This window comes from Heloderma suspectum, chromosome 9 (assembly GCF_057233095.1).
Source record: "Heloderma suspectum isolate Gila_16-S chromosome 9, 16-S_ref, whole genome shotgun sequence".
In the NCBI taxonomy this organism is placed as follows: domain Eukaryota; kingdom Metazoa; phylum Chordata; class Lepidosauria; order Squamata; family Helodermatidae; genus Heloderma; species Heloderma suspectum.
The window spans coordinates 36615452-36629663 of NC_139466.1; the positions used below are offsets into that span (position 1 = coordinate 36615452).

The 14212-nt window shown below is 41.5% G+C and overlaps 1 protein-coding gene across 8 annotated transcripts in view; it reads right to left on the minus strand.

Moving 5' to 3' along the window:
* AMMECR1 (AMMECR nuclear protein 1) overlaps positions 1 to 14212 on the minus strand; it is a 144777-nt gene that overhangs the window by 42485 nt on the left and 88080 nt on the right. For all 8 annotated transcript variants that reach the window (XR_014784858.1, XR_014784856.1, XR_014784855.1 and 5 more), the window contains exon 3: positions 2868 to 2982. Coding sequence is in view for 4 of the 8 variants with exons in the window: in XM_084814144.1 (XP_084670270.1) it covers positions 2868 to 2982 (115 nt within the window). In the remaining 4 variants the exon portion in view is untranslated. The remainder of the gene's footprint in view (positions 1 to 2867; positions 2983 to 14212) is intronic.

The window sequence follows — 14212 nt, forward strand, 5'->3', positions numbered from 1 at the left end:
TAAAAAACCTTTTAGCTTTTTCTCTGAACCATTCCAATCAGGAAATAAGCAAAGGTTAAGTGCTACTGTTAGGTGGTATTAAGGAGTTGTTTTTCTTGATGCTAAATGGTATCTATATCTGATAAACAAACATTTGAGGAAATAATACATTTGTGTTATGAGTGAGAGATGTGCTCAATTATCCTCTCTGGTTCTCATCCTCAGTTATTCTGCTGACAGTGAAGTTGCAAAGTTTTGCTTTTTCGTCTTTAAAAACTGGCACAATGACACAGTACAAGGGTGTCACGACATTTTCAATGTCGTGTTTTCCATGTAACATGAATACCGGGGTAGGGAGCGCTTGCAGAGAAGAACCCTTTGGTGGAAAGGAGTGCTTAAACTCTTCCCCACCTATTGTCTACCTCCTGCAAATGTTTGTCCAGGTTATTTTTTTCCCATTTGCCCATTCCACGCCCCCGCAGCTGGGCTCAGAGATTGGAAGTAAACCTGGCTAAAGAAAATCGGGGGGTGGGTTGGGGTTTGGTGGGAGCATTTCTAGGAGAGAATTGGGGAGAAGGAGGGGTTCTTTACCCTGTTGTGAGTGCAGGTTTTCCAAGGTAATGTGTGGTTGTACCTAACGTCCCTGATGGCCCACTTCCTTGACAACCATTCAGTGTCTCCACTCACACCTTAATGAAGAGTACTAGCAACTGAGAACCAAATAGAATAACTTTTCCACAAAAGCAAATGCACTAAATACAAAACAGTAAGGATGTAGCCAGTTTTCAATCCTTTAAGACTGCAAGTGATATAGAAAGGCTGTTACTCTTTATTGTCTTTGTTACAGAGCTTATCTGTAAAACTCCATGGGACTTTGCTGTAAGCTCCACTGTACTAGGAGACACTCAGCTGGTCAACTATACAACAGTCAGACATTTGGCAACGTACTAGAAGAAATATGGAAGTCCAAACCTTAGCACACACTAAAAGCTGGCACTAACTGTGTATCCTTCTACTTATTTAAATGTTAAATTACACAACGTAATAGCTACTTTGATCAGATTTGAAACCATATTGTGACTATTTGGGAACCTCAAGTGTGTATTTTAAGAACGTAATGCTCTTCACAGCATATTGTATTGTATCATTTACAGTTTCACTACTGTAAAATGTTAGGGTAGCTAACATAAATGTAGTTTCCAAGCATATCCATATCCAGTTTCCTGCTATTAATTGCTGTTATTTAAAATGATTTCTAAGAATTTGGCACTCTTTGATTTTAGTGTGAAAACCAAGTGAATTGCAGTTAGTAGGTTATTCACATAGGGCAGCCAATTCACAGCCTGCAAAGTTGCACGCAAAATGTCATTGTAGTTGTTAATATTTGAAAGCTGCAATACAACGAAGTCGTACATTTCTACTTTTGCAGCTTAGAAACTGCCAGTAGAATTTCTACAGAGGAGAGGCGGTGATGGAGGTTCCTGTTCCCATTGTAGACATATCCGCAATCCTTCAGGCTCTGTCTGAATTTTTTACATTCAAGGTTGTTTTTTAAATAACAAAGGGAAAGGGCATCCACAGTATAAAAGCAGGGGCAATCTTGCTATTCTGAATTATGTGTGAAGCGTATTCTTTTCCTCAATGTTAACTAGCATTGTACAACAGACTCTAAGTCTAAAGCTAAAGAGCATTTGCAAAGTTAGCTGTGAAAGCAAACCACTGCAGAGATTACACATTTAAACCTGCACGAGAGATTAAAAAAACCTTACATGTTCACTTACTGAGGAACCCCCAAAACCCTATATTACAGTTCATCAGAGGGATATCAAAGCAGAATGCTGGAATGCATGTGCCTGTTCTTGTTGCAAGCAATACATTTTCAGAAATCTATCCAGACACCTACTGTAAATTGCTCATTGCAGTAAGGAGATTTTAAAAAGACATGGACAACCACTCTAGTCCTGCAAGCTTTTCATGCTCACAAAGCACCATGTGTGGTTTTTAATGATAACTGCTCAACGGGGGTGCTGCTGTATCCATAACAGATATGGAATAAAGAGAGACAAGAGGGCTCTTATGTGGTTCTTACTGCGTGGCCTGCATCATTTTTGTTAAAAGACCTGTCAGCTTCAGTCAGTCAAAGCTCATTCTGAGGCCTAGTACTGTGACAGTAAGCATGTGCTGGGGGCTTGTACCACTTCTCACACAGTGGAAATGATTCCTATATACTGCGAACTAGCATATCAGGAGAAGGCTAGGCTAGATAGAACCTTCTCTCCCTGACCGCTTTTTTGTTTAAGTGCAAGAAATTTCTTTTTGTATGGAGGAGCATTGCATCACTTGGTCCCGTCTGCAGTCTAAGGTGGTACAGTCCAGGCATGGGTTTAGTGCCTCAGTGAGAAATGGGCCTAGATGGCAAAGTGAGTAGGGGTGTGTGTGTGTGTGTGCGTGTTAAGGGTGGTCAAGAGGAAAACAAAATTCTGCTGTGCGCTGGTGGGGTGCCAAGGTCAAATGCAGTGTTGGAAGTTAATGATCTGACTTCACACTGTTCTGGAAGAGCATTTTTTACTTTAACAAAACACAGGTTTGAAGCATGTTCTCTCATTGTATTTGCACACTCTTGCAGTAGAAAACTGACCCTAATCAAAGGTGAGATTCCAAGACACTGCTAAACTGCTTTAGGATGCAATCCTATGCCTGTTTAGAGAGAAAAAAGTCCTACAACTCCCAGCACTATCCCGCCAACCTCGCTGGCTGGGGAATGCTGGTAGTTGTAGGACCTTTTTTCTGTCTAAACATACATAGGATTTCACCCTTAATGATGATGATGGAGAAATGGTGCGCCAAGAAGCCAGAACTCTTTTACATGAAAAGGATAGACTCCTTACCTCCCAATCTAAGTAATCACAGACATCTTCAAAATTAGTCAGTAGAGACACTGAGCAGAAAAGCCGTGGCAGCTCATCCCTCGTCATTGGGGGGAATCGGCTATCTTTAAGGGCACTGTGGAGAAACAAAGCAAAACAAAACAGGAGTGATATTGATGTGCTGAGATAGCTCAGTGGTCATTTGGCCTTAAAAATAAATTCCTTGCAGCCAGAGGAATACTTCTGACACAAAAGTTGTTCTTCACCCAGACTTTTATTTTGTATATTTATATCCAACCTTTCCTCAAAAGAGCTCAGGGAGGCATACATAGTCTACTAATTTTATCCTCACAAGAACCCTGTGAATAAAAGTTAGGCTGACAGATAGGCCTGATTCACACATAACTCTAAGCCATGATGTAGTTTGTTGACATCTGGTTTGTTGTTCTGTCTGAACATTCCCACAAACAAACCATGGTTTGTTAACCAGCTACAAGCTACAAATAAGAAAACATTGTTTGTTGTCAGCTTACGAAGTTTGGCTTGTTTAAACCACATTGTTGTGATGTCCAAACCCAGAACCAAGGCTTATCCCTGGCTTGTTGACCCTGAAACAGATGTGCCCAGCGAATGAGCAGTGTGAAAAGGAAAACACTCTGAAGACTGGCAAAATGTGCGGAAGAGAAACAAAACAGAAATAGGGAAAATAATCTGCATTTTGTTTGCTCGTCTGCAAAACAATGCAAGGCTAAAGCAACGAACTGTGGTTAACATAAACCATGGCTTAGCGTTATGTGTTAATGTAGTCAGTGACTGCACAGAACTTCATGGTGAGTGCGGATTTGAACCTGGGTCTCTACAATCTACTCTGAGACTCACTCAGTTTATGCAATAGCCAAAGATTACTATAGCCCAAGCAGCTTATTCGTCACCTCGCCTGGATGTGAAAAGGTATCCAGTTTCACAGACCAGCCACGTTACTATCAGACTAGTCAAATGAAAGCACACGTGCTGTGGGGATAACACCACACATCAAAGGAAGAGAGAAAAACCTGATGAAAAAGAGCTCTCTCGGTGCTGACCAAAATCCAATCCTGAAATGCTTTACAGATGTTTAGAAGTAAATAATGGATATTTTACGAATAAATAAGTTGCATAAAGGTTAAAAGGCTGATATCAAAATTTCAATAAAGATGCTCATAGAGAGAGCAAACAATGTGCCCCAAACCTCTGCAGTACTAAACCTTCTGTGTAGCAGAGAAATGGTTCATCAGTGAGAAGGCTGTGAACTTGAGATAACCCTCAAATGCACCATATTCCTACTGGAGACAGTAGGTATACAGACCTCTATGACACAACACAGATTTAACTGCAGAATTAGAAAATAAGTGGAAACAATGGTTAATGCAGAATATATGGAGAATATCTGAAAGAACGTGGAAATAAAATATTTGGAAGGAGGCAGCACAAACCAGAAGAACAGAGAAAATCTGTATAATTTCTACAATGTGCACTTATTCCTAGGGATGAAAGTTTGCTTCCAAGAATTCTCCATTGAAAATTTCATTTTATTTATTTGTTTGTTGTTTCAACCATCATGGTCATACTAGCTAAGAATACAACTGCATACATACACCAACTCTATCCATTAAACATAATGATTCTATAAAATACATAAATATATAAGCTCTAGGCAAGAGTAAAACTTAAAACAAATGTCTCTATTAGAAGTTTAAAATTTAAAAACCCGTGTCTTTATATAGGTAAACTCCCAGACGTCCCATTAGGGATCTAACAGATACATTCAAGAGTAGATAAAATTAAGATTAATATTTTAATTTATAAATACAATAAGGGAGCAATCCTATGGCCGCTAGACAGTGGACAGCCAGCCATAGGATATGCTGTTTTCTGGAATCTGACCTCCCCCCACTTCTGAGCTGCTTCCGAGGCAGTGCAGAACAGCCCCATCCTCCATGCTCACAAGAGGAGCGCGGAGGGGCTAGAAAGGGGCGTGGCTGGAGGCGTTCCGGGGCGGGGAGATTGTAGCTGCCTATACGGCACATCCAATGTGTCGTACAGCAGCCTCCTTCCCTGCTCTGTGCTCCTGCAGCTACACAGCCACAATCGGCTATCTAGCAGAAAAAGCAGGGCAGGAGACGCGTGGAGGGAATGATCCCCTCCATGCTTCTCCTGCCTTGCTTTGGATAGGCGGTCGCCTCTGAGTTTGGAGGCGGCTGCCTATCTAGATAGGATTGCGCCCTAAGTATAAAATAAAGCTGCTGCATCAAAACATCAAATCCAGGGGGAAATGCTGGATTTGCCATATTGGTCTCAACAAAAGTTCTCTTCAGTTTTTGAGCAGCTGCTGCAAATCTCACAACTCTATCTGTCACGAATTTATCAAAATCAGATAGCAAGTATATAATTTTAGCTTGATCGTCATCATTAAGTATATCCCTTAGCAATTTCAATATAAATTTTGCTCTAGGTCCTGAATATGGAGAGCAATAATGCTGAGGATCCTTGACTACTTGAGCTCCACATATACAAAAACACTGATCTATAGGTTTCCTTTGAAAATTGTGATGTTAATTATGTAGATATTCTCTGAATATTAAAATATTTGCTGAATGTTCCCAGAATGGTTGATATCTGTATTTGATGTCCAATTATACTGTATTTCAATATTGGATGCTATTTATTTTTTACATGTATACCCCACCTTTCTTCCATGATGCAAAGCGGTGTGGCCAAATATACAGCACCTAGTGATCTCCCACAGTCATCAATTATCAGGTGCAGCTTAACTACAGAGTATACCTAACTGACATTATGACCACTGCCATGCAACAGCATTTTGTACTTGGCGACTTATCAGAATTCATATATGACGGCAGCCAAAATCAAAATGTTCAACAGATGCCAATAAGTAAACCACTCAAATCTCAAAAGTAAAATTTCACATTCAAAATGGGAATTGCAGCATTTTGGTGAACTCTGGATATTTGTCTTAGCTCTGTTCTTGCTTAGATTTAGTAAAGGAAATACGTGATTGATTGACTGATAGACAGTTTATTGTAAAGCAATAATCCTTCACAATAGGAAATATGTACATTGCAAACAAGAGGAAACACCAAAACTGGCCAAATGGTTGTTTCAACATATAGGAGGAAAATAATGTTATACAGTTGTCATCCAAGGTGGTACTGTGTCTTTCAACAAATATATTTCTCATCCCCACAAACTATGATTTCTCATATAAGAGAAATTTAAATATACATGTAGATGTATCTAGACATATCTCCAATGCCTTCAGCTATGACATTAGATGTTTGTGACCAAATCAGTCACATTCAGCACCAGTGGGAAAGTCCTGCGTGAAGATCATACAGCAAATTAAACAGACTTTTTGGCAAAACCCAACACTGGCTCCGGAAGATTACTTGTTATGAGTTTCACTTTTACTCCTATTCTTTTGGCCTTGGGAAGACAAGTCATCAGTGTTATAAAAAGATAACTAAGAAATCTAGATTCATAATAAAAAGAGCTATCATTATGACCAGATAGTGCATTAAAAAGTGAGTATTCTTATTGTATAATCTCTTCTTTATAGACTGATCCCAACTGTCACTTGAAAGTTCAGCATTTCCCCCTGGATTTAACAGTATTTATTTATTTTAAATATTTATATGCTGTCCTTTATTATCGGGGTGATGTACAAAACACATCAAAACAAAATACAAAGATAAAAACAAAGAAAATCTACGAAGCTAGGTATTAAAATTAGCAAGTGCCTGGGTATACAGGTACGTTTTCAGCAGCTACCTAAACACTGTCAAAGATGGTGCCGGTTACACTGTAGGGGGGAGAGAATTCCAAGGGTGGGGCGCCACAACAGAAAAGCACCCGCCACATCCACAAGTTGCCATCAGATATACATGTGCAGACAACAGGACGATCAGGAGGTCCTGATCTGTAGATCTCAGTGAATAGTCAGGCTGATACCGTGTCCTGGTCAAAGAACAACTTTGATATGTTTGTTTTACACCATTTTTCTGTCTTGAATTTCTGAAGACCATGGTCCATGCATTTTACTGTTGCCATTGCTTTCTGTTCTTTTTATTTGCACGATTTTTGCCCATTTAGGTAAACCATGTGCATAAGTAACTGTGAGCATTAAGAACACTTGACTTTTTTCCAGGATGTGATCACACGCACAATCAACATTCCTTCTAGCTAATGGAAATGTATCAGTTGGTTAGTTTGCATGTGAGCGCAGATCCCGATTCTAAAGGAATAGACCTTTGAATTTTTATTTCATTTTTGTAAAACAGCAGTGCGTGTATCCCTGCTCTTAAAAAATAAATAAATCAAAGACTATTTGTGTGCTGTAAAAACAATTTGCGCAGCATTTTAATGCATACAATCACTCATGCATACGGCTTCCCTAAGTGGGGGGGAATGGAATGCACAAACCAAAGGAATGCACAAACCAAAGCAAACCGCGCATGTGCCATCTCTGAAATTAAAGGTGCAAGCCTATGCATGATTAGACAGAAAAATGCCCTACACTATTAAGCGTTCCCCAGCCATCCATGCTTGGAGTTGTAGGACTTTTTTCTATCTAAACATGCATAGGATTGCGCCCTAAATAAATTACTTATTTAAAACATAAAACGCAGGTAATAAAATAAGAGGCAAAGCAGAATGTACGCAGCCAACGCAGGGAAGAATTAAGGAACAGCTGCAGGGGGAGGGGGAATATGTCCATCACTACTTGGAAGTAAACCCCATTTATTCTTACAGAACTTGCTTCCAAATAACTACATTAAGGATTTTAGCCTTGATCTCGATGGAATTCCCAGATTCGTTTGTGGTAGGTGCAAAGACAGCATGCTATAGGAATTTCATCCAATAATAGTCTTCAGAACCATGTAGGAAGAAAGCCAGACTATAAAGCACATGGTCTTCAATGTATATACACTAATGCCCAGAGTATGGGAAACAAACAGAACGAACTTGAACTCTTAATACAGGAGGGAAATTATGACTTGATGGGTGTAACTGAAACTTGGTGGGATGACTCTCATGACTGGAATACAGCAATTGAAGGATATAACTTGTTCAAAAAGAACAGGAGGAACAGAAAGGGAGGTGGAGTTGCACTACATGTGAAAAATACATATCTCTGCACAGAAAAACAGGAGGATGAGCTTGGTAGCCCCATTGAGAGCATCTGGGTTAACATAAACGGAGCAAAGAATAAAAGGAACCTGGTGGTTGGAGTCTACTACCGGCCACCTAATCAAGGAGAAGACGAGGATGAAACTTTTGAAAAGCAAACTGCCAAGGTTTCCAGGAAGCATGATATAATAGTAATGGGGGACTTCAATTTCCCCGATATTTGTTGGGACACAAATTCTGCAAAACATGGCCCCCTCCAAGAGATTCCTGACTTGTGTGGCGGATAACTTCCTCCTACAGAAAGTAGAGGAAGGAACTAGAGGATCGGCTATCCTTGACTTGATCCTAACCAGCAGAGATGATTTAGTGGATAAAGAAGCAGTTACAGGAACTCTGGGGGAAAGTGACCATGGTATACTTGAGTTCTTGGTTCTAAAGGAAGCAAAAGCCAAGTGTAGCCAAACGCGGACCCTGGATTTTCAGAAAGCCAATTTTAATAAACTCAGAACAATGATCAGTAAGGTCCCATGGCAAGCGACTCTAACGAGAAAACGAGTCCAAGATGGGTGGGAGTTTTTAAAAAAGGAAATTCTCAAGGCACAATTACAAACAATTTCAACAAGAAAAAAAGGCGAAAGACAACAGAAGAAGCCAATGTGGCTTCACAAAAAGCTTGGAGATGACCTGAAAACAAAAAAGGACACATACAGGAAGTGGAAGGAAGGCCAAGCTACAAAGGAAGAGTACAGGCAGGTAGCACAGAATTGCAGGGATGGTGTCAGGAAGGCTAAAGCTGAGAACGAGCTGAGGTTAGCAAGGGATGCTAAAAACAACAAAAAGGCTTTCTTCAGATACATACATCATAAAAGGCAGAGGAAAGAAATGGTGGTTCCACAGTTAAATAAGGAGGGCAAATCATAACAGATGACAAGGAAAAGGCAGAAGTGCTCAATTCCTACTTTGGTCTTCTCCCAAAAGAGGGTCTATGACACTCTTGGCAAAGGCGAGGTACAGGCTGAAGGGGCAGGATTGCAGCTTGAGATCGATAGGCACATGGTCAAGGAACACTTAATTACTTTGAAGGAGTTCAAATCTCCAGGGCCAGATGAACTGCATCCTCAAGTAATAAAGGAAATGGCAGAACAACTCTCAGAACCGCTGTCTATTCTCTTTGAGCAATCATGGAGGACTGGTGAAGCGCTAGATGACTGGAGGAGGGCTAATATTGTCCCTGTCTTCAAAAAGGGCAAAAAGGAGGAATTTGGGAACTACAGACCAGTCAGTCTGACATCAATCCCTGGGAAAATTCTGGAGCAGATTATGAAACAATCGATCTGTTAGCACCTTGAAAAAAATGCAGTGATTACTCCAAGCCAACATGGATTTGTCAAGAACAAATCCTGCCATACTAATCTGATCTCATTTTTTGATTAGGTAACCTCCCTTGTGGACCGTGGGAATGCTGTGGACATAATATACCTCGACTTCAGCAAAGCTTTCGACCGAGTGCCCCATGATATCCTAATCAGCAAACTAGCTAAGAGTGGGCTAGATGAAAGAATGATCCAGTGGATCCACAGTTGGCTACAGAATCAGACTCAAAGAGTGCTTATCAATGGGATCTTCTCAAGCTGGGGAGAGGTAACAAGCGGAGTACCACAGGGCTCAGTCCTGGGCCCAGTGCTCTTCAACATTTTTATTAATGACTTGGAGGAGGAGGTGCAGGGAATGCTGATCAAATTCGCAAATGACACAAAATTGGGTGGGATAGCTAATACCTTGGAAGACAGAAACAAAATTCAAAGTGATCTTGATAGACTGGAGCGCTGGGCAGAAAACAACAGAATGACATTTAATAGTGATCAATGCCAAGTTCTGCACCTAGGAAAAAGAAACCAAACGCACAGTTACAAGATGGGGGATACGTGGCTCAAAAATACTACAAGCGAGAAGGATCTTGGAATTGTTGTCGATCACAAGCTGAATATGAGCCAACAACGTGATGTGGCTGCAAAAAAGGCCAATGCTCTTTTGGGCTGCATTAACAGAAGTTTAGCTTCCAAATCCCGGGAAATACTCGTTCCCCTCTACTCAGCACTGGTTAGGCCTCATCTGGAGTACTGTGTCCAGTTCTGGTCAGCACACTTTAAGAAGGATGCAGACAAACTGGAGAGGGTTCAGAGGAGGGCAATGAAGATGATTAGGGGACTGGAAACAAAGCCCTATGAAGAGAGACTGAAAGAACTGGGCATGTTTAACCTTGAGAAGAGAAGACTGAGGGGAGATAGGATAGCGCTCTTCAAGTACTTGAAAGGCTGTCACAGAGAGGAAGGCCAGCATCTCTTCTCGATCATCCCGGAGGGCAGGACTCGGAATAATGGGCTCAAGCTACAGGGAGCCAGATTCCGGCTGAACATCAGGAAAAAATTCCCGACTGTTAGAGCAGGACAACAATGGAACCAATGACCTAGGGAGGTGGTGGGCTCTCCCACGCTGGAGGCATTCAAGATGAGGCAGGGCAGCCATCTGTCAGGGATGCTCTGACTTGGATTCCTGCACTGAGCAGGGGCTTGGACTCGACCGTCTTATAGGCCCCTTCCAACCCTACTATTCTATGATTCTATGACCTTGCATGTTTTTTTAATAAGTAAAGCTGTGAAACAGTCACTTTCAAATAGGATTCCAGCTCTGTGTCACCTGTTGCCTCAATGGCTTACAGCAGTACCAGAGTTCAAAAATACTCTAATTACACTCAAGCTGTGCTAATCAGCTGGATGCAAACTAGCTGCAGGAGTCTTTTAATGAGGTATGGGTTGCACTCTACTCTACAGCATCATCACGGCTGTGACAAACCCTCCCCCAAATAGCCCCTCAAACAATTTAAACAGAGCAATGCCAGCAACAACGGAAGGACCCACTCCATACTCTTTTGGACTGAACAAAATGCAGAGTTTGACGAGACCTTTACCACAGCTGTTTGGATGAGAAAGCCTTTTCTTTAACTGACAAGAATTACATATTTGCTTTAGAGAAATGGTTAGCAGCAGATGAACTGACACGACAGTGAGACTCTTGGGGCAGTTAAAGCTGAAAGAGTTGCCTTCCCCATTCTGGTGCGGTCCAGGTATGTTGAACTGCAACCTCCATTGTTCCCAGTCGGCAAGGCCAACACATCTGAAAGGCTGTTCTAGAGTACAGGTATCATGTGTTCCCTAGGATCCTGTCAGAACCCAGAGGGGCATATTGTCTACCAGCTGCAGCCTGCAAAGACTTGTCAAGGTCAGCCCGAATTAAAATTGCAACTTAGAAAAAGCTACTTGTCACAAACAGGGACATTTACAGTTTTCCTTTGTTCTATTTGGATAGGTGAAAGTCGTAGGCCACGATCTAAAGAACAACACTGATATCCCACCTTGGAATGCAAGGAATGATGAATTCACACAACCCCCTCTATGTGTTTAATGAACATGCAGAAGTGTTCACAGGGCTATGAGGACTAAACCCAGGCCACCATCGGAAAAGCCCTCTGGCTCCCCCATCTCCTGATGAACATCCATCAGACATTCATGAGAAAGAGCTCTCCACTTGTACATCTGTACTCAAAGAGAGATGCTTCCCAATCAGGGTCCCTCCTCCAGTGTAGGAGCTCTCTGTACATGCAGAGACCTCTTTCTCATGACCATCTGATGAATATTCTTCAGGGGAAGAGGTGCATGGTTCTGGGGGCAGGCAGATCCCATATATCCCCAAGAACCCCTCCACACATTTACTGAATATGTGAAGATGTTTGTGTGAATCTCTCTGTAGTATTAATAGTGGTCCCAGGTGGTCTCCCATCCTGGCAGACCAGAGGTAGACTTGCTTAGTTCCAGCAAGGTTGTTGCATCAAATGGCTTCAGCTGTGTGCTGGCATTGTCAGTACAATTTCTTCCTCTTTTTCTTTAAGCTGAAGATGTTGCCTGCTGTTATCCAAACTACTTTCACCCCCCGCCCCTCAGTTTCAACCACCAGGAAACCGTTGTACATGTGGTGACAACAGCAAAAAGAACTGAAATGGCCTGTAAATGGAGAACTGTGGAAGATCCTCATATGGAAGGCTGATAACCCCCCACCCCCGCAAAAAGTGAAATACTTTCTGAAACTTACTCATTTGGTTCAATTCCATACAACACCATAATTACAAACAAGCAAACTGGGAAGCTCACTCACTCAGAAATGGATCTTTAATTGGTGCCTAAAGCATGCTATAGTTGACATCTCCAGAATACCAGGGGAGGTAATTCCATGAGGTGGGTGCCACCACAGAGCAGACCCACCTCCTGGTTACTGTGAGATAGCAATCTGCAGGCTGTGGTACAACCACCAAGGTCTCTTCCAATTATCTTAATGATTGTACAGGTCTGTATGGGGAAAGGCAATCTAAATAAGCCCACAACAGTTACTAGCCTGCTGGGAGCTGGCCAAGGAGGGCCAGAGAGCACTGTCCCACTGCATTTCTATGCTGGGCACACAGGTGCAGATGCCTCTCCTGTGGCAGTCCACTTGGTTTCTATACTAGGCACAGAGGATGGATGGAATGCTCCATCCTCCCTCTGCCCATCTGCTCACTCGCCTGCATGGAATTCCATGTCGCCTATGGCTACCAGGATACTGCTTAAATACAAGGCTGTTACATCATCTATAGTATTATGTATAATCTTTTATCACTTACATAACTTCCTCATCATGGGCCCCTAAAAATACCCAGGCCAAACCAAACAATGGACAACTTGATCATTCTTTATCGTGTTCAATCTTTCTGTATTTGTTTTTGTTATTTTCAGCAGTTTAACATGGAGAATCACCTAAAATGCAACTGACTGCCTGAAGCAAAGTGTTAAAAACCTATCATTATGATGAAGCAAAGAGCATTTTACCACACAAGATAGAACCAAATGAAGACAAGGCTGGCCTAGGTGTGTCCATTTTGCAACATGAAATCAAGATGATTCGGAAGCCAGAGTCTTCTTTTTTTTTAAGTCAATAAAAATCTGTATTCTGAAGGCACATGGGTTTGCATGGAGTAAAACAGACCTCCCTAGGGAGGTGCAGGCAACAGCAAGATTTTTCTCCAATGTCTTGAAGCCTCACGAGGCACAGCACTTCTGCCTAGCAACTACACACATGCTGGCATGCACATAATTCTTAAGTGTTTTCTCCCATTTCCTATAAGTAGGTATAAGATGATAATCTCACATGAACCTCAAAGAAATATAGATCAACTCAAATAAAGTACTTACATCTTCTATACAGAAGACTTTAACACAAACATTATCAAAGTAAACTAATGTTCCCATTGCTACCTTAACTTACAATTTTATAAATGAACGATTTTGGGTTTCTAGTATTTCCAAGTAACACATTTAGGATGCAATCTTAAATACAGTAAAATCAGGGTTCTGGATTGTGTGGAGAGCCCCCACGGACAGAGGAGTCTCTCCTCTTCACAATGTCACCCTCCACATGTAGAAGGCAACGAAAGAGACAACAGAGGTGGGTGGGCCTAGCATGCTTCCCTGCCTTGTATGTTTACTATCCACAGATTAGAAATGCTTGAATAGGGCTTAAGAGTAAGCCCCACTGAACAGAGTGAGGCTCTCATGTGAATAAATATGCAGAGGACTAAGCTGTTAACTTACTTGTATAATATACATACATAGCTTTATATTCATGTGGCATCTTTGTGTGTGTGTGTGTGTGTGTGTGTGAACCTTTGCAAAGTTGATAAATGGTGCCTATGTATATAAATGGTGCAGAGTTTATAAATGGTGCCCTTTGCTACTGCCATGTGATGCAGGAAGCTTTGCATTATCATACAATGTCCATCCACAGATTATATGTTGGCCCACTTGTTCCTTTCCAGATCCTAGCAATGATAAGTTTTGCTCTTAGGAGCAAAAATGTCAAAATAATTTTAAAACCTCTTAGTTCCCAATGGCTTCCAAGGGGATAAATACTAAATGGATTTGGCATTTGATATTTAAAATATTCTGAACAATAGAAAAACAAAACACACAGGTAGCGCTGCTGGTCCTGAAGAAAAAATAAACTCCACAACAGACCAATATGTTAATTATATGTTTAATATGTTCACGGAGTGCCTTCTACCAGCTTCAGTTGGTGGCCCAGCTAGGCCCCTA